This window comes from Penicillium verrucosum, assembly GCF_028828655.1.
Source record: "Penicillium verrucosum strain IBT 35672 chromosome Unknown utg000001l_segment0_segment0, whole genome shotgun sequence".
NCBI classification, from domain to species: Eukaryota; Fungi; Ascomycota; class Eurotiomycetes; order Eurotiales; family Aspergillaceae; genus Penicillium; species Penicillium verrucosum.
Window position 1 is genome coordinate 1,593,153 of NW_026643210.1, and position 19,715 is coordinate 1,612,867.

The 19,715-nt window shown below is 50.0% G+C and overlaps 6 protein-coding genes across 6 annotated transcripts; 4 read left to right on the plus strand and 2 right to left on the minus strand.

The window, feature by feature from the left end:
* Positions 1-1,094: 1,094 nt before the first annotated feature.
* On the plus strand, positions 1,095-9,715 carry N7516_000606 (putative cell morphogenesis protein (PAG1); the record flags this gene model as incomplete). Its single annotated transcript, XM_057213328.1, has 4 exons — positions 1,095-1,102; positions 1,202-1,245; positions 1,310-9,040; positions 9,504-9,715. 4 exons carry the CDS (start codon positions 1,095-1,097, stop codon positions 9,713-9,715), a joined length of 7,995 nt encoding a protein of 2,664 aa, XP_057075211.1.
* Positions 9,716-9,819: 104 nt separating this feature from the next.
* N7516_000607 (uncharacterized protein) lies at positions 9,820-11,095 on the plus strand (the record flags this gene model as incomplete). Its single annotated transcript, XM_057213329.1, has 3 exons — positions 9,820-9,976; positions 10,079-10,269; positions 10,361-11,095. The coding sequence occupies 3 exons, from the start codon at positions 9,820-9,822 to the stop codon at positions 11,093-11,095; spliced, it is 1,083 nt and encodes a 360-aa protein (XP_057075212.1).
* Positions 11,096-11,956: 861 nt separating this feature from the next.
* On the plus strand, positions 11,957-14,012 carry N7516_000608 (uncharacterized protein; the record flags this gene model as incomplete). The annotated part of the gene is made up of 5 exons (XM_057213330.1): positions 11,957-12,921; positions 12,974-13,154; positions 13,213-13,307; positions 13,375-13,680; positions 13,739-14,012. 5 exons carry the CDS (start codon positions 11,957-11,959, stop codon positions 14,010-14,012), a joined length of 1,821 nt encoding a protein of 606 aa, XP_057075213.1.
* Positions 14,013-14,629: 617 nt separating this feature from the next.
* On the minus strand, positions 14,630-15,646 carry N7516_000609 (FAD synthase; the record flags this gene model as incomplete). The annotated part of the gene is made up of 1 exon (XM_057213331.1): positions 14,630-15,646. The coding sequence occupies one exon, from the start codon at positions 15,644-15,646 to the stop codon at positions 14,630-14,632; it is 1,017 nt and encodes a 338-aa protein (XP_057075214.1).
* A 438-nt stretch (positions 15,647-16,084) lies between these two features.
* On the minus strand, positions 16,085-16,857 carry N7516_000610 (uncharacterized protein; the record flags this gene model as incomplete). Its single annotated transcript, XM_057213332.1, has 3 exons — positions 16,085-16,619; positions 16,697-16,740; positions 16,795-16,857. The coding sequence occupies 3 exons, from the start codon at positions 16,855-16,857 to the stop codon at positions 16,085-16,087; spliced, it is 642 nt and encodes a 213-aa protein (XP_057075215.1).
* A 429-nt stretch (positions 16,858-17,286) lies between these two features.
* On the plus strand, positions 17,287-19,713 carry dbp4 (RNA-dependent ATPase HCA4; the record flags this gene model as incomplete). Its single annotated transcript, XM_057213333.1, has 1 exon — positions 17,287-19,713. The coding sequence occupies one exon, from the start codon at positions 17,287-17,289 to the stop codon at positions 19,711-19,713; it is 2,427 nt and encodes an 808-aa protein (XP_057075216.1).
* Positions 19,714-19,715: the final 2 nt, after the last annotated feature.

The following is a 19,715-nucleotide window of genomic DNA, read 5'->3' on the forward strand; positions in this document are numbered from 1 at the left end:
CCAAGTTGACCAGACTTGGAATGAAAGGCGGAGCTCGGGTAAGAGAGGAAAACGGCAAGGCCGCTCGGGAGATAAGAGTCCTGTCCTTGTGCGGAATGATTTCCGCTTTCCATTTCTGCTATTCCTCTTCTCTTCAGGCGTATACAACATAACTAACTACCTAGGTAATTACTAGGCCTAGGTAGTTAACATACAACTGTTGTACATAGAATGTGAGGCTTGTTCAACGTGGCGAATTGCCTTTCTGGGCTCTCGGATCCCGGCTTTGCCATCCCTTACATGTGGGGAAAGATCGTAGATTTATTATATGCCAATCTAACTATTTACTCAAAACTCTTGCATGTTGAGTATAACTTTTTCAATATCTATTAATGAACTAAATACTGTGCATATGTAACATTGAACACATTCGACACATTCGACTCTAAACCCTTTACTTTGTGTTATTGGACAGATTATGTGCCAATGCATAGATATATATAAATCCAAATCAGTCACCCAATTCTATATACTCAGGTGTTCAGCCTTCTCTCCACGCATCCTCTAGAATACATATGTAGATATTTGTTTCAAGTTTCCCAAGAAACAGTTTCATACCCTATTCTCCGTACTCTCCGTACCCCGCTCGGTATTTGAAACAGTTCGATCTGAACTTTCCCCTGAGATCTTTGTTCCTTACGAAGTACTTTATATGTCAAACGGATCTTTGACTATGACATATGATATATAGTTAGTATATTAGAGGAAAAGAGATGAGATGATTTTCTCTGAATGAATTCCAATTCCTGCCAATAATAATAATATAAAAAAAATAGAAATGAAAAGGGACTCAAAACAGAACAAGTTCAGTCAAAAGGCTAGTTAGTGAGGCTCTGTGGGGAGACGTAAGGCTAAGCAGCGCAGCCCTGATGTGCCCAACGGGACCCCAAGGAATGAGATGGATTGATGTATGTATATAATATAAAAGAATAAGGAAACATCTAGCTATAAAGAGGTTTAAATTGATAAATTAGAAATTACTAGACATATATATCCAAATATATTATCTATCCATGTAAAATGAGGCTTAATAATAACCCCCTCCCCCAAAAAAGATGTACCCGTGCGCCCGATAAAAACATCAAGCTCTCTCACCCTAAGTCTTCACACCCCTTGGCTTCTTGAATTGGCGATGTGCAGCTTACAACCTTTGATTATTGAGGCTGCTTGCAGGTTTGAGCAATGAGGTTCTCATAATCTCGAATAGTACGTCTTGCAAACACTATCGCTATCGGAGCAAACGGACTCGGTCTGACATTTGAATCTCTAGTGGCTTCACACCCTGCCAAAGCTGGCCCAGGCCAGACAATCCTGCCCCTCATTCCCGACGAAATCAAGTCTGCATCACACCATAATCTCGCATCTCCACCGGAACGCCGAGGGACCAGGACCGCCCAGTCCACTCCTTTGCACAGTCGCGAATCCTCTACCGTTCGAGGAAGACCAGTAGATCCCTCCACTCTCGCCCCTATCCAACCCCGACGTGGTCACTCCGGCTCCAAGAGCCCCGAGGTATCGAGCGTCCGCCCTCCAGGATACGAAGTGGGATTAGAAAGACGGCCTTCCAACTCGTATGGTCACCACCGGCAGACTTCCATCGTTCATGGTATGCAGCATTCACGAAATACGAGCATGGCCGGATCCACCGCTTCGACGAGCCCTTTGAGCCCAGAGCTCATTGCTTCCCTCGGTCGCGGTGCGTTTGATGAGGCTACCCTTCCTGCCAAATTCGACCCTCTGGAAACATACTCGGGTTATTCGACACCATCCGGGGTATCTGCTAGTCATGGGTTGCCGCCAACATTGAGTACGATCCAGGACAATGACACAACACCGAGGGATGTGAACCCCGCCGTCATACTTCACAACCGAATGAACTCGGGAGGAAAACCAAGACGCGAGCGGTCAGATAGTCGTTCACAGTCCAAACATCACTCGGAATCAAAGACGGTTGGGGAATATGCATTGCATCATTTGTTTAACTCCTTCGTTGGACAGGCAGATAGCAAGATCAACCAGGCAATCATGAAGCTGGGGGAATCCGACTCTCCTGTGGAGGAGGTTTGCGGTCCTGGAGCAGATCCAACATTTGATCAATTGATATCGGCTTTAGGACATATCGCTCGGCAGAAACCGAAACCTCTGATTGATACAATTATGTTCTGGCGCAAGGCTAAAGGAGATGCTGCTATTACGGCGAGGCAGATGTTGAATGAGCAAAGACCCTCGCCCGCTGCCACAGAGAATGGCCCCCTCTTGCGCCGCAATACCGAGCCGACACAGCCTGGTGACCCAACTGCTACTGCAGAACGGGCACAGCAATCCACGCCCTTTATCGGTCGTCCCGACGAAGTCGCTTTGATAGAGCGACGTGCAACGGTCTCGGTATACTTAGTCTGTAGAGTCTTGATTGAGATCTTCAACCAGAGTAGCCTGGCTTCAATCACTTTCGACATGGCAGATCGTCTAGAAGACATCGTGTTTGGCCAGGTGAAGACCTCTGACCCGGATCAGATCTCGGCGTCACCCCTGCGGATGGCTAATTGGAGAATCTATGGTCAATTGCTGGGTATCATGAGTGACTCCAATTTCTCCGGAGTCGCTGGTCGTTACTTGACGGAACTCGAGCGCTATCAGAAGGAGGAAGTTGCCCGGGGGCCATCTCGCGAGGGTGATTCAAAGTCAGAATTGCTGATCCTCTGCATGCGCTATCTACGTTTGCCTATGACTTCGGAAGGATGGCCCAAGTCTTGCGATTTCATGCGATCGTTGGCACGCCTGTTTGTCAATGCCCACGGTCAGCGAATCAAACAGGCATACTGCTACGTGATTGAAAAACTTCTTCTCCCTGTCGCTGCCAACCCGAGCTGTGATCTTTCACTGCCTCGGTGGAAGGAATTTGTGGACCTGATCCAACCGCGCCTGACACAGCTTCTTATCAAGCCTCGTCATTGGACATCTTCCTTCTCGTTGAATGTGCTGTTGCTTTGCATCTCCAACAAAGAGACTTTCTCTTCCCAGTGGCTCTCGATGATTTCGAGCTTGCCTGCACGTCTGAAGGACCGCCCTACTCGTGCACCCGCCCTCCACGCCATCTGTCGTCTGGTCTGGACCTATTTCTTCCGCTTTTCTGATTCCCCCACAACCACTCTTCGCAAGGTTGAAGAAGTGGCAAAGATTGCCCTGCCGACCGGCAGGAGAACGTACATGAGCGCAGAACCGGTCTTTGCCGATCCGTTGATCCAGCTGATTCAAATAATCGGTTTCAAGCATCCGGATGTCTGCTTCCGTAACATTATTTTCCCTTTGATCAACTCGGACCTGTTCCTATCTGGCAGAGAGTTGAAGATAGAACAGATGGAGCCGGAGAAAATGGTTATTGGAATCCGCGCTTTCCTGGCTACAATGTCTGATCTGGAGACAAGTGACCAACTCTGCCCTCCAATCCCGACTGGCTCGCTCCCAAATCCTTTCACCGACGTCTCAACCCCCGTGTATTTCCATCGACCCCAGCTGCTTAAAGAGTACAAAGTCCCTAGTGCTTCTCAGAAGCAAGACCCAACTTCATGGCAACCTGTTAATACGGCGAGACTGAGTGATAATGTGAAGGAATACTATTTCCGATTTTGTGAAGTTTTAGGGAAGATCACTTTGCTCTGTGATAACACATTCGGCGGACAGGCAGTTCTGGACGAGAAGTTTGGTGGAACTACTCCCAAAACTCCAATCTCAGAAGCTTTCAGCTTTGGTCGTCGTGGTGATGATCATGTCACAACCCTGGACCAGAAGCAAGGATTCTACGATCTGCTCCATGTGGCAGTCCAGGCCCTTCCTCGCTGCCTCTCCGACCACATCCCATTCAATTCGCTCATCAATCTCCTGTGCACAGGAACTGCCCATGTCCAGTCAAATATTGCTACTTCCTCAGCGGAGTCGTTGAAGGCCATTGCGCGGCAATTTCACGCCCAACAAGTTACAATCGGCTTTGCTAGGTTCATCTTCAATTTTGACGAGCGCTATTCCACCATGTCAGACGAAGGAATGCTTGGACCGGGCCATATCGAGTCCACTCTTAGACTATATGTCGAGTTACTGCAGATCTGGATTGCCGAGATCAAACAAAAAACGAAAGGCGCGGCAGCGATGGATCAATTGGAGAGATCCATTTCTGGTAGCCGAGCCCTGCACCTCGATTTATCGAGTGTTCTTGCCCATGTGGAGGAGATTGAGTCACATGGGCTCTTTTTCTTATGTTCCCAGTCAAGACGTGTTCGAGCCTTTGCCATCACTGTTTTGCGGTTGATCACCGAATTTGACAGCGCTCTTGGGAAGGAAAACACGAGAATCATCCGGATCCTTGAGGCTGATTCTCAGCAAATCCTAGATGTGAATGATGAGCATTTGACTGTGGCAGAGCGGAGCCGGATCCAAAAGGGTAAAAGAAGAAGCGCCTCTCAAAATACTCTTATCGAACTGTGTAGCAGTGAAGTCTCTTATGATTCAACATTGTGGGCCAAAGTATTTCCCAACATCATCCGTGTCAGCTTTGAGACTTGTCCGTTCGCTGTAACCCTAGGAAGGGAGATTGTATGTGCACGTCTTGTTCAGATGCACAAGATCATCACATCTCTTGCTGAGAGTACAAGATTCCCCCAATATGCTCCCATGGATGCGTACCAGAGTCGCCCCATGGGAAGAAACCATCCCACATCTGAGATTCTCGTCGAGCAATGGAAGCTTTACTTGGTCATGGCCTGCACTACCGTCACTAGTGTTGGGGCTCAGTCTCAAAGCCAGCTGGCAAATGCCCAGCATGCACGCAAAGCGTCCAAGGGAGCCCACCAGTCTCAAGATAAGATCAGCTCCGCTCGAAGCCTCTTCGCATTTGTTATTCCTCTCCTTTCTGCTGAACGGGATTCCATTCGCAGCGCTATTGTTGTTGCTTTGGGATCAATTCATAAAAACCTCTATCGCACGCTTCTTGAGTCTTTGCAGTACGCCGTTACTACCTGCAACGAGGAGGCTAAGATGAGAATTGGTAACCACTACCGCAGCCCCAGTAGCCCCCGTCGAAACAGGAAGACCGATCGCCTGCGCACTGAGGTCACAAATGTTTACAAACTCACGTCTCACTTCCTTCAAGAACCCGTGGTTTACAATGACGACTGGATCGTCAACAACCTTGTCACATACGCAAAAGATATTCGTATTTTCCTTAGTGATGCTGAGGTACAGAACGACTGGGAATTCCAGGGCTTACGATTCCACTTTTGCGGACTGATGGAGGAAATATTTGAAGGCATCAATCGTACCAAGGATCCTGCTCGCTGGATGCCATTCGAGTCGCGGAAGTCTGCGTTCTCTCTTATGGAGGACTGGTGTGGATACTCGCCAAACCAGTCTCAAATCTCTGAAAGAGAAGAGAATATGCGCAAGTTTTCCATGACCCGACCACATGAGGCAGGTGAAATGAAAAATACCGCTGCTGCTATGGAGATTGAGAAGAAGAATCTACGCGCAGCAGCCTTGAGTGCAATGGCTTTTCTGTGTGCTGGCCCCATCAGCATCACTACGGAAAGCGGATCTGTGCTCCAATTCGATGTTACCCGCATGCTTTCGTGGATTGAAATGATCTTTAATACCGTCAGTGATAAATGGCATGCCATCGGCCGCCGGGCTCTCAAGAACCTCATCATCCACAACCAGGAACATTCCTATCTGATGGAGCGATCAATAGAGATGTGCTACGTTACTGAGCGGCCTAAGACTATTGAGAGCTACTTCGAGGTTGTGACGCAGGTGCTTTTCGAATATCCAGACTATCCACTCGAATTCTGGAGAGTTCTAGGGGCAGTCTTGGTGACACTGGGCAATGAAAAGCGTGAGATCCGAATGAAGTCTGCTAAGCTTCTTCGAAAACTCGAGGAACGTCAGCAGAAGAACTCGAGGCTTCAAGACTTCGATATTAGTATCTCGGACAAGACTACCGCGGTATATAAGTTGGCCCAGTTCGAAATCTCGAAAAGATTAGCTAGTCAGCACTCTGACTTGGCATTCACTATCTTTTCGGAGTTTTCCTTGCATTTCCGCAGTCTTCGACCCGATAGCCAGCGAAATATGGTTGCTGCCATCCTGCCGTGGGTTCAAACAATGGAGCTACAGGTTGACCCGAATGGCGGCCCTACAGCCAAGTCATACATGTTGCTCGCAAACCTCTTTGAGATAACTATTCGTTGCAGTACAGTCCTGCCCAACCAAGTGCAAGCACTATGGCAGGCATTGGCAACAGGCCCTCACGGTGGCAATGTGCAGCTGGTCCTTGACTTTATCATCAGCATCTGCCTAGAACGCAAAGAGCAAAACTTTGTGGAGTATGCTAAGCAAATGGTCGTATTCTTGTCTGGGACTCCAGCAGGATCGAAGGTCATCGAATTTTTCTTGTTGCAGGTTGTACCAAAGAACATGGTGCAAGAGCGGAAAGAACTTACTCCACCTCCTCCTGATATCAAAAGTCTGCCATATGTTGCAGAACTTGGTACAGTGCTGCCTGTCGGAAACAAACAAGCTGGTCTATCCCTTGGACAGGTTGCCCTCATATTCCTGGTTGATCTTATGGTCGCTCCGGTGACTGTCGCCCTGGGTGATGTTGTCAAGCTGATCCATATCGTTCTCATTCTCTGGGACCATTACACAGTAACGGTGCAGGAGCAAGCTCGTGAGATGCTGGTACATCTTATCCATGAATTGATAGCGGCGAAGCTTGAAGACGACGCCCCGGTGGGTGCCCGGCAATCCGTTGAAGATTTCGTGGAATCAATACGTAAGAGCGATCCAGCAGTCGTTTGGGAATATGAAGAGAATCACTGCAAAGAGGAGGAGATCGATGATCGCCGGGTGCCGGCATCTATGGCTTCTGTCACCCGTGATGTCGTTAAATTCTTTAGCTTTGCCTACGAAGGGGTTGGCGACCTGTGGGCCAAGGAAGCATTGAACTGGGCCACCTCGTGTCCAGTGCGGCATTTAGCATGCCGCTCGTTCCAGATCTTCCGCTGTATCTCGACATCATTAGATTCGCGAATGCTGGCTGATATGCTCGCCCGGCTTTCAAACACTATTGCAGACGAGGAAACGGATTACCAGACATTTTCGATGGAGATTCTTACTACGTTGAAGATTATCATCAGCTCGCTAGCACCATCAGACCTTCTGGATTATCCTCAGCTATTCTGGACGACATGTGCTTGTCTCAACACAATCCACGAGACTGAGTTTATCGAGAGTATTGGCATGCTTGAGAAATTCCTCGACCGGGTCGATCTCAGTGATCCAGTTGTGGTGGCTAACCTTATCGAGGGTCAACCACCAAACTGGGAAGGCGGCTTTGATGGTCTCCAGGACCTTGTCTTCAAGGGAATGAAATCGTCTGAGTCCTTTGATCGTACACTCGATCTACTTCATGTTCTTAGTGGTCTTCCAAACAATGATCTTATTGGAGATGGAACCCGGCATCTATTCACTGTGCTGGCCAACCTACCCCACTTCCTTCAATGCTTCAAGGAAGGGTTTAGTGACCCCAAACCCATCGCTCGTGCCAGCATACTTGCCCGCGTGGCTGAGAATGAGCGATGCCCTCGTCTTGCAGCATCGTTGTTTGGGTTTGCCAATCAGCAGTACAAGACCGCTGGGGTGTTCCTCGACCACATCATCACTGAGATCAAGTCATACTACTTTCCCCAGCTGGACTTCCAATGTCTCATCTTCCTCATGGGACTTCTCACTAATACCACGGATTGGTTCCGCATCAAAACAATGAGGATCCTCTGTGTCTTAATTCCCGAGGTGGACATGCGGCGCAATGAGGTCACCTGCCATGGCCCAGATCTGATTTCTCCACTACTTCGGCTTCTACAAACCGATCTCTGCCCTCAGGCTCTTGAGGTTCTAGACAATATCATCACTGTCTCAGGAAACCCAATGGAGCGCCAACATCTTCGGATGAGTATGGCGTCAGCAGCCTCTTCCCGTGCTATCCGCAAGGAGTATGAGCGAATCCAGAGTCTATACGGAATTCCAGAACCGACGGGATGGTCAGTCCCTATGCCTGCAACACAGTCAAACATGACCCGGCACAACGTTCACGCTGTCTTCTACACATGTGTTGAGGCCGAAGACAGACAAAAGGAAGATGCCATGACACCTGGTGTCGCCTTCCATGCGGACGAATACAGCGACTCGTTCTTCCCAATGAGAGCTGATACCATGAAATCAATCGATACGCAGATTGATGGCAATATGGGAGATATCGTGCAGAAGCTGGACAGCCTGGATGACTTCTTCGAGGATACCGATGCAATCACCCCTGTGCTGAACCCTATAGCTCCTCCGATGCTGCGAGGTTTCACTGGTAACTATGTGGATACCAACGCTCATCTATACGACCAGCAGACCGCTCCAATATTGCGGGAATCACTTGCTCGGACAGGGTCTACATCATCCTTCCATAACGGGCTCGCTGAGTCCCGCCCGCCAAATTTCCGATTCGATGGTCCGGGTGTGTACTCCCCGGTAACGGCGATACCTCCAAACAGCCCACAAATACTATGGTCCGGTTCCCATACCCGCTCTGTCACCTCCCCTGCCAACAATCTCTATGTTCACACCGCTTCCAATGCACCTAATGCCACACTCCCCGCTGGATTCAGCGATTCCGCTTTCCTGTCCGACGAGGACCCTGACGAGGTGCATTCCGATCTAGAGGAGCGCCCGGTGACCAAGAAGGCCACCACTCCGCCTGCGCCCATGATCCGCAGTGCAACCGATGGACCCCACTCCCTAGAATCAATGATTCGCAGCGGTATGAGGAGGCTGACTGGTGGCGCAGCTAACAGAGAAAAGGAGCGACAGCGGGACCTCCTCCGCGCACAACATCGCGCCATTGTGCAAACAGCCAACTCACCCCGTGTTCCAAAGGTACCCGAGGAATATCTCTCAGCACCTACCAGTCACCCGACATCACCGAGGTGAAATTGCTGCATTTCCCCGAACCCCTCATGCTTTTGCATTATCCCTTTGCTTGTTCTTTTCTGTTGTCAGTCCTTTTCCAGGCTGCTTTGGCATTTCTTGGGAGTTTGGATCACTTTACATACATACCCTTTTCTCGTCCATCTACTTCACATCGCCATCGATCTTGCCTATCTAGCGTTGATCCGTGCCTCTGCATCCTGTACAGTCCACATAGTCATATCTTGGAAGTCGATGGACTTACATATTAGGTGTTTTGCATTTCACAATCAAAGTCTGAATATTTACATCTATGATAAAGTTCAGTTACCTTTACAAAGGCAGCACTCTAGTCGGGAATTGGAAGTGCTTTTTGGCATCTTTTTTTCTAAAGGCTACCTCTTCAAGGTTCAACGCCCATGGAGATAACTAGATAGCTTTGAGTACTTATACCTCACACATAGCACGTGACGCGCTTCCCCACGGCTTTCCTAATCCGGTCTTCCCCGCATTTCAGTCTGCTGCGATGCATATCCATCTCGTCTTCCTAGCATTTCGGATAGCCACGGTTAAGGGCTATGCGGGCATGGTGCATCCTAGCTCTTTTAAATACCCTCTTCTTCCCCTTTCAGCTTTCCTGGATTCAAAACAATCGAACATTTGGTCTTCCCCTTGATCTCGGCATTGTTTACCCATCAACCATTATTGTCTACACGTATTAACACTGATCACTTACTACCTCTTTCCGAAATCAAACAGTACTTCATATTTATCAAAAAAATGAGTCTCCGAACGGCCATGTCCCTGCCACGGAGGGCGACTTGCTTCCATGTGTCCGCAGTGGACCCCCGACGCTGGCCGTCCAGCCAGGCCCGGGCTTTCTCCACAACTATACACCGTGACGCGACGTGGGGCTTTGTCGGACTGGGGCAAATGGGTATGTTGTGAGATCTGCAGCGAGGACCTCGGATATACAACCTCGGCTATATGATGGACTATGGGTTGTTTGTATTGCATTTGCATTAGCTAATTACCCCAGGTTACCACATGGCCAAAAACCTGCGCGCCAAGATCCCCGCATCTGATACTTTGATTGTGCGCGATGTCAATGAAGATGTTATGAAACAATTCGTTGGAGAGGCACAGGAGACCGCACAAAGCAATGGCGCAGGCGCCAATGAAGGCCAAGTCGAGAGCGCTCAAAGTGCGCGCGAGGTCGCCGAGAAATCGGTAAGTGGTTATCTGCCGTGCGGGTCTTAGCCTGCGGCCGAGCTAATGGCTTTTCGGCATGGACTGTGCTTAAATTCTGTATACCGTTTAGGTAGTCATGGTTACCAGTCTCCCGGAGTCTCAGCATGTCATTGACGTGTTCCACTCTATCCTCAAACATGGGCCGTTGCCACCGCTCGGGCAGGAGCGTCTCTTCATTGACGCATCTACCATTGACCCCGTCACATCCAAGGATATCGCAAACGCAATCCACACCACGCAAACCGGCCGCTTCGTTGACGCTCCCGTATCAGGAGGTGTGGTTGGTGCTCGCGCAGGAACGCTGTCATTCATGTTCGGCGCCTCTTCACAGTCAGGCGAACTGCTTGAGCGTATCCGCGGTGTGCTCGCTTTGATGGGTAAGAAGGCCTGGCATCTTGGTGAGCCTGGTGCTGGTGTGTCCGGCAAACTCGCCAATAACTACATTTTGGCTCTGAATAATATCGCTACCGCCGAGGCTATGAACCTCGGTGTTCGCTGGGGACTCGAGCCCAAGGCCTTGGCGGAAATGATTAATTCGTCTACTGGTCGTTGCTGGCCCTCCGAGGTTAACAACCCCGTTCCTGGTGTCGTTGAGACATCCCCCGCATCGCGTGGCTATGAGGGCGGATTCGGGGTGAGTCTGATGCACAAGGATCTCCGTTTGGCTCTTGCGGCTGCCGAGCAGTCTAATACTCCTCTCGCCCTGGGTACCCAGGCTTGTGAGGTATATAAGGCTGTTGAGGAGGAGCACCGTGGTAAGGATTTCTCTGTGGTTTACAAGTGGTTGCAGGAGAAGTCTCAATAAGTCCCTTGCATTTTGAGTGAAGTCCACTGAGCACTTTCCTTTCTTTGGATATCCCCCTCAACTCAGTACCTACTGCTATTTCTTATAGATGTGGATTTCAGGACATAAAATTGCAAATTAGCATTCTCTTTCTCGATGGAATCAAGTCTAGGGTTTCCGATTTGTGTTCCTATGTCTTCGGGACATAGACAATATACCAATATCAGTTGATATTATACAGTTTCTAGGTACACGTATATAATTGTCTCTCCCCGTGACTTCCCTTTCCCTTCCCCCAAACACACTCCAGTCTCCCCCCATAGCTCCTTCTCTTCCGATTATTACGCTCTTTCCTTACAAGCTCTGCCATTCTTTCTTCCTGGGAGTTTTCCATCCATCTCATCTTTCCATCCTCATCCATCCCCATCCTATCCCTCTATACCCCCCATTTCTTTTGCCATCGGTTTCGACCTGGCCCATTTATCCCATTCTCGATCCCAAGATCATCCAGACTTTCGTTGCCGTATACCTCATCCCCACGTACCTTGTCTTCGTTTCGAGTTATCATCAGACGGCCGGTTGCATCCTCGACAACAGGTAGGTCATCCCCTCAATTGTGGTCATGTTCTACTATCCTCCCCAGTCTCCGTTTTGGCTGACCCTGGCATACTTGAACAGTAGCTAGACTTCCTTGTCAGAACTGTCTATATAATTTGGAGCAGGAGCTTTCCCAGGTGGGTTTCATGCTGCTGAGCCCATTTCAATGGGGCGTTTTGCGAAATGGAGGCCAAAGGGACCGTCCATTAAGCCCTTGTCATTTGTCTGTTTGTCAACACCGAATAGTCAGCTGACAAAGTCGATATCTAGTGTATGCCCTTCATCATGCATGCCCAGGGCTCCCAGGGCTCCCAACACACGAGCTCCTCTGGCTCTGGTTCTGGCTCTGGTCAGACATCAAGCTCCCAGTCTGGACATTACAATCAAAATGAGCCTCGTACACCCTATGGCCCCAGGTACCAGCACTCCACCAATCCGAGTTCCCGTGATAGCAGCGTTGCCAATCTTTTCAGAGGATTGAATCTGCAGAACTCTCGTCCCAAGTTCAACGGCCCAAAGGGCACCGCACCCGTCCAAGTGAACACAAACATGGATTGGTCGAATACGAACCGTGCATACAACAGGCCATTCATCCTGGTTCCTAATTCCACCGTTTTCAATGGCGTTCCGACCGTCTCATCCTTTGTTCCCAACGGTGTCTCTGGTCAGAACGATCAGATGGGTCAGTTCTCTTATCTTCCAACGGGTGTTTATCCGAACGTCAGTCCTGTGGTGGCTGGTGGATATTCGTCGTGGCCCTACATGATGAACTACGACATGAATGATGGAACAACCAACAAGCAGGCTACATGGAATGTGTCTGATGGCCAGAAGGGAGTTCAGGCGGAAAATACTGGTCAAATTCATTACTATCCTTCGGCCCTTGTTTCTGGCATGGATGGCGGTTCCATGTCTGGTTACTCTTACGGAGGTATGGTTCCCTCGCAGCTTGGGTCGCTCTCGCTTCCCCTTCAGATGATGAAGACTCCGAACGGATACGTCATTCAAGACCTGGAGGCTCTGACCCAACAAGAACCTGCCATTCCACGTGCGGTGCCTGCCATGTGGACTAACCCGTCTGAGTTGACACTCGCCAAGTGTCTGGAGAACCGTGAGGGTATAACCAATGTCTACATCAGAGGATTCTTGCCCGAGACCACCGATGAGATGTTGAATGCCTACGCAGCCCGTTTCGGAAAGATTGAGCGTTGCAAGGCGATCGTGGACCTGGACACCAGTCTCTGCAAAGGGTACCTGCACCACGAACTTTCTTTCCGATGGCATATTCTGATTCTTTTGCAGATTCGGCTTTGTGCAGTATTACAGCTTCGAATCCTGCGAGAACTGCATTCGCGGTTTCTTTTACCTCGGCTACCAAGCTAGCTTCGCCCAGAAATCTCGCAACTCTCGCCTGAAGGACCTGGAAGACAAGTCTTCTACCAATATATACTGCACCAACATTCCAATCGATTGGACTGAAGCTGTGAGTTATAAAAACCCCACCCTTGTCCTGTCTAGTTAAATTCTAATAAGGTTGTTAGGACCTGCGTCGTCATTTCGAGCCGTGGCGTGTTGTTTCGGAGAAAATCAGTCGCGATGAGAAGACAGGTGTGAGCAAGGAAGTGGGCTTCGCACGGTAACATAGCCCAAATTGCTTGACCCTCATGACTTGTTCTGGCTGAAGACTGAAACTTGATTTGTAGCTTCGAGAACCGTGATGTTGCCGAAAAGGTCCTGATGGAATTCCACAATGTCACTAAGGGTGATGGGGTGAAACTGCTTCTGCGCTTTGCTGATACCAAGGCCCAAAAGGTTCTAAAGCAACAGAGCAACGAACGTCGTGCTTACCGCGCCGGAGAGTACAACTACTCGGTTGAAGTGGTTCAGGGATCTACTCCATCCCCTGGCATGAAACGTGGCTCTCATCTTACCCCGAACTCCCAAGTCAGCTACACATCTCCAGCTGGAGTGGGCTCTAACTGGACCCCGGCAACCTCGATCTCTCCTTGGTATGTGCCGAATACTTACATTGCGTCGTAATTCAACCCATTCTAATTGATCTCACAGCCACCCACACGTGAAAAATCCCTCCAGCAGTGCACGAAGCAGTTCCTTGTCGACTCGGAGCCTCAACGCTCTTGACCACACACCCGCCTATCGCAGTCGAGCCTTGTCACTAAGTCGTCGCTCTTACACTGATCTCTCTGGTGGTTCTTCCAAGACTGTCATGCCGGACTCGCCGACTATGGGGTCTCGCAAAGAGAATATCAGAGCGGGATCTGTATCCCCCGCTTCTTCTTCTCCCATGATCATTCTCTCCCCGGCTCGGTCGTGCACTTAATTAAACCTGTTGAGCAAAATGCTCCCACGCATATCTGTATTTGCATGGGATGCTTTACAGCATCTTATCCATACGGGATAAGATGATCAGCACCGCTCCAGGGTGCTCTCGAATATCCAAAACCGCAGCATCTGTTACCATTCGCAGAATGTATTGACGATGTATGGCTCAGCCTTGCATTTCTTTTATGATTGTTTCATGATTCACGATTCACGATATGATTTTCAATTGTTTTCCGTTTCGACACTTCACGGCATTTTTAGACCACTCTACACGATATTATTATGGAGTTCGGTTTGCATTCTTATGGAATTTGACGGGAGGATGAGAAATGCTCTTTTTCTTTCGCAGTTATATGGACTTTGCATGTTTTCAGCATATGTGACAGACAAGATGCATGTTTCAACACTTCCTTCGAAGAACACTATCGCACCTTAGTGGGTTGCGCAGTCTAATATGATATTATTCAAGACCAAAATTACTCCTTGCAAGTGTCCATGTTCAATCCAAGGTGCGTGAGCACAACCGTAACGTGCAAAGCAATCTATCCGCAAGAGGCGTTCAATGAGATATGGATCCCAATCTATACACAGTTAAGACAATCCGCACTATTCGAATCAATTGCGCCCAAGTCTTTCCTCTAGGTCCTCCGTGAGCTGATAAGCAGGAAGATACTGTCCGTCAGCCTGAGCCCCAGTCCGCAATCTCGGATTAGGATGGGTATCAGATGTGCCACCAAGACTAGTATATCCCTCATCATAGAGCGAACAATACCTCAGATCCAGATGCCGAATGAATGCCCAAATCTCCGCATAATGCCAATCAATCACGGGATGCACGCGAACAAAATCAGGCCAGCCCCCATCCGTCCGATCAAAGTGCGTCAGCTGCGCACCGTGAGGATCCGTTCGTCGTGTACCAACAAATATGGCCCGAATCCCAGGGTGACGCGCCAGATAATCCTCAAAGCTGGACCGGAGCGTCGAATCCGGCGGCGCAGTTGTGTATTTTGTAATAGCGAGATGATAAGCTTCAGCAGAAGAGACGACGAAGTCTTCGACTGCATCGAAGGGATCAGGCGGGAGCGCATAGATCGCCGGGATAACCCTCGCAGCGGCTATTTGGGCCTCGGCTTCGAGGTCTGCGGGGGAGGGGTTTGTATTATTTGCGTTTGCGGTGGTGGGGTGTGCGTCATTGCGGGTGCGAGTTGGGTGCAAACCAGCCAGAAACAGAATTAGCAGGACTAGACAGTCTTTTCCGCCGTTGTAGGAGACGGAGAGTTCCGAGAGCTTGTATCGCTGCAGTGCGGTGCTGACTACTTCTAGCGAGATGCGCGTTTGCCGCTGCACGGAGGCTAGCAGCGTGTCCGGGGCGTGGGGTTCATTTAGGAAGGCTTGTACGCGGGTGTGGATTCGTGCGATCACAGTTGGGAGAGGGGGCATTGTTTCGTCGCTGGTTGAGTCATTGGAGGGTTGTTTGTTCGTGTGGGCTGTTCCATTCTGGTTCGGCTCGGCTTCTTGGTTGGAGGGGCTTGATTGTTTCAATGGTTCGGATATTTCTGGTGACAGTGGTGGAAATGGTCTGAGATGATCTTGCGGCCGGTATGGCGCATTCTTTGCTGTCGGTTCAGTCATGCTTGTGTTGGGGTGAGGTTGACAGGGAGAGGTTCGGGGCGGGGTGTTGGTTTCTCGGGGAGACACAACTTAATCCACTGCGGGGATATCACGCATGTCAAGTATATCTGTGCATATGTGTGCATATATGTATGTAGATATAGATATATCTGTTCACCTACAGACAGTTCAACCTCGTCAGATGTAACAAAATTGGAATCTTCCCGGAACCCCCGCGTCTCCCCGCAACTCCTCGGTGGAACTCGGTAGATTCTCGTGGATCTTTGGATATCGCGGATACACATGCGTGTGTATAATACATAGTACAATTTACTGAATGAACCTGGAAAAATGCTTGGATTGCGGCCGTGGCCGTGACAATTCATACGAGTAGATCCCCAAACGCCAGCAACGCTCAGAAGAAGAAGAAAAAAGAAAAAAAAGAAAAAGAACGTCAAATCAGCCCAGTACCTTCATCTTCTTCTTTTTCTTCTTCTCATCACCACTAGGTTTGCGCCCCTTCTGGAAATCCCGCCAGCTGCCAATGCGCTCTTCTCGCGTATCCTCCCACTTCTTGTCATTGTCGCGCTTCCGCTTGCGCGCCTCAAGCTCTTCCTCTTCCTTCCGTTGCTCACGACCTTCCTCCTGCAAGCGCGCCTTGAGTTGTCGTCGTCGTCGCGCTTCTTCTTCTAATAGCACTTGGACCGTCTTCTTCCGCCACTCGACCTTGAATTCTTCGGTCTTCAGCTCGGGGGAGTCGAGTGTGTACTTGTGTTCGCGGATCAACAGGCGGCGCGCGTCGGAGATACATTCGTCTAGGTATTCGCGTTGCTTCTCGTCTAGGAGAGCTGTCTGTGCTTTCTTGAGGCGATCGAAGGCATCTGGAGCAGCAGGGTTCTTGGTTTTATCGGGGTGAATCAGAAGCGAGATCTTGCGGTATTGGACTTTGATGTCTTTTTCCGTAACACCGGGTTGGAGGTCCAGGACGGCATACCTGTAATGGGTTAATATCCGTGGAGAATGTAGAAAGGGCGGTGGTGTATTGCAGAGCTTGTGGAAGATTGGACTTACGAGTCGAGGCTGAATGCCTTGCGAATGCGGTCGATCTCGACATCCTGTGTCGCGTGTCAGTCTGAGTATAGATGTATACCTCGTAGAGGGGGACATACCTTGTTATACTCGGTGGCCTCTTTTTCTAGAGAGTCGAGGAAATCCTTGTGGTCGTCCGACATATTGCCTTCGACGGATTCTTTTGATGTAGAAATGTTCCTGGCGCTCATGAGATCGAGGCCTCACAATAGATAAGACTGCGGGCTTATCAGCCGCTGAGTCAGCGCCAAACCGCGCGGGCGGGTTTAGTTAGCTGTTTGGAACACATAACAATATGTGTCGTCCGCTTATGTCTCTCCTTGATGAGACTTTAGGACACATGTAGTGGCCCAAAAGAATGTCAGATATTCCATATGAGACAGGACTACAAATAAGCTGAAGATCTCAAAAGATCTAGTATAACTAGTTAACTAGTTAGTTAGATCTCATAACCTATGTACCTGGTTATAGTTCCTCACCGCTTTACCTACCGCCTTCGTTTTTCATTCCCAAGAAGAAAAAAAGTTGTTTTCACCGCCCGCTAACTTTCAAGATTCAACTCAAACCACATCATGGCGCCGCGGACAGTTAAAGGGAAGTCAAAGTCTCACCAGGACACAGGACGGGTCTTGAAAAGAAAGCGTGGCGAGGATAGCTTAGCTACCCTCGTCAAACAGGTCGAGGATCTCGATCTCAAAGCTCCCGTCAAAAACTTCTCCGATCTCCCACTCTCCGAACCAACAGCCAAGGGTCTTTCAGCCTCTCATTTCAAAACCCTTACCGACATTCAATCGCGTGCTATCAACCATGCATTCAAGGGGCGCGATATCCTTGGTGCCGCCAAAACCGGTAGCGGAAAGACCCTCGCCTTTCTAGTACCCATTCTCGAGAATCTCTATCGCAAGAAGTGGACCGAGTTGGATGGTCTCGGCGCACTCGTCCTTTCGCCTACACGTGAACTAGCGATTCAAATCTTTGAGGTGCTTCGCAAGATCGGAAGATACCACAATTTCTCTGCTGGATTGATTATCGGCGGAAAGAGTCTGCGCGAGGAACAAGATCGTCTGGGACGTATGAACATCCTGGTTTGCACACCTGGTCGCATGTTGCAACATTTGGATCAGACGGCTATGTTTGAGACAAATAACTTACAGATGCTGGTGCTGGACGAAGCCGATCGCATCATGGACATGGGTTTCCAGAAGACCGTGGATGCTATCCTCGACCATCTCCCCAAACAGCGCCAGACTATGCTATTCAGTGCCACCCAGACCAAGAAGGTCGGTGATTTGGCTCGTTTGAGTCTGCAGGAACCCGAATATGTCTCAGTCCACGAAGCAGCCGCCTCCGCCACTCCCTCAACTCTCCAGCAACACTACACCGTTACTCCACTTCCGCAGAAGCTTGATACCCTTTGGAGTTTCATTCGCAGCAACCTCAAATCTAAGACAGTGGTCTTTTTGTCATCGGGCAAGCAAGTTCGCTACGTATACGAATCACTAAGACAATTGCAGCCTGGTATTTCTTTGCTCCATCTGCACGGGCGACAGAAACAGGGAGGACGACTGGATATCACCACGAAGTTCTCTCAGGCCCAACATGCTGTTCTTTTCGCTACTGATGTTGTTGCTCGTGGTCTGGATTTCCCTGCTGTCGATTGGGTTATCCAGATGGACTGTCCCGAAGACGCCGATACCTACATTCATCGTGTCGGACGGACGGCCCGTTATGAGCGTGTTGGTCGTGCTGTGCTCTTCCTAGACCCTAGCGAGGAGAAGGGATTCCTTAAGCAGCTCGAGCACAAGAAAGTGCCTATTGAGAAGATCAACATCAAATCGAACAAGCAGCAGAGTGTGAAGAATCAGCTGCAAAACATGTGCTTCAAGGATCCAGACCTGAAGTATCTGGGCCAGAAAGCTTTCATCTCCTATGTCAAGTCGATTTACGTGCAAAAAGACAAGGAGACCTTTAAGATCAAGGAACTTCCCTTGGAAGAGTATGCGGCCAGTCTGGGTCTTCCCGGTGCTCCGCGTATTAAGTTTATCAAGGGTGACGATGCGAAGGAGCGGAAGAATGAATCCTGGAGAATGGCACACATGTCCGGTGATGACGACTCAGAAACAGAGAAGAAGAAGGACGAGAAGGAGGTGCGGACACGATACGACCGTATGTTCGAGCGACGCAACCAGGGCGTGCTGGCGGAGCACTACTCGAAGCTCATCAACGACGATGGCACGATGGTGGCTACCGACGCCCCCAAGGATGCCGGTGCCGAGATCGACGACGAGGCCGACGAGGATGCCGACTTCCTCTCAGTCAAGCGCCGCTTCGCCGCAGGCGACGCAGAGCTCGGCGAGGACAGCGATTCTTCCGACTCGGACGACTCCGATGCCGAGCCAAAGACCAAAGACGCCAAGGGCGTCAAGATGGTGCGCTTGGAAGGCCAGGACCCACTACTCATCGACTCGAAGCGACGCGAGAAGCTGCTCAAGTCGAAGAAGAAGCTCCTCAAGTTCAAGGGCAAGGGTACAAAATTGGTCTACGACGACGAGGGCAATGCCCACGAGGTGTACGAAATGGAAGACGAAGACGCGTTCAAGGCCCGCGGCGACGCCAACGCCCAGCGCGAGAAGTTCCTCGAGGGCGAGACGGAGCGCACACGCCAGGCCGATATCGAGGACAAAGAGGTTATGCGCGAGAAGCGCCGCGAGAAGAAGGAGAAGCGCAAGGCGCGCGAACGGGCCGAGGCCGAGGCCGATATGTCGGAGGAGGAAGGCGGTCTCTCGCATCTCCCCCATGTGCCTTTCGAGATCCCTGGCTCCGATTCAGACTCTGCTTCCGAGCGCGACGAGCCCCGGCCCAGCAAGAAGCAGCGTGTTTCTTTTGCCGAGCCGGACAGCGACGACGACAAGCCCAAGAGCAAGAAGAGTCAGGCTTCCGTCAAGCCTATCGAGACTCTGGGAGATCTGGAGGCTTTGGCCAGTGGACTGCTTGGTTAATG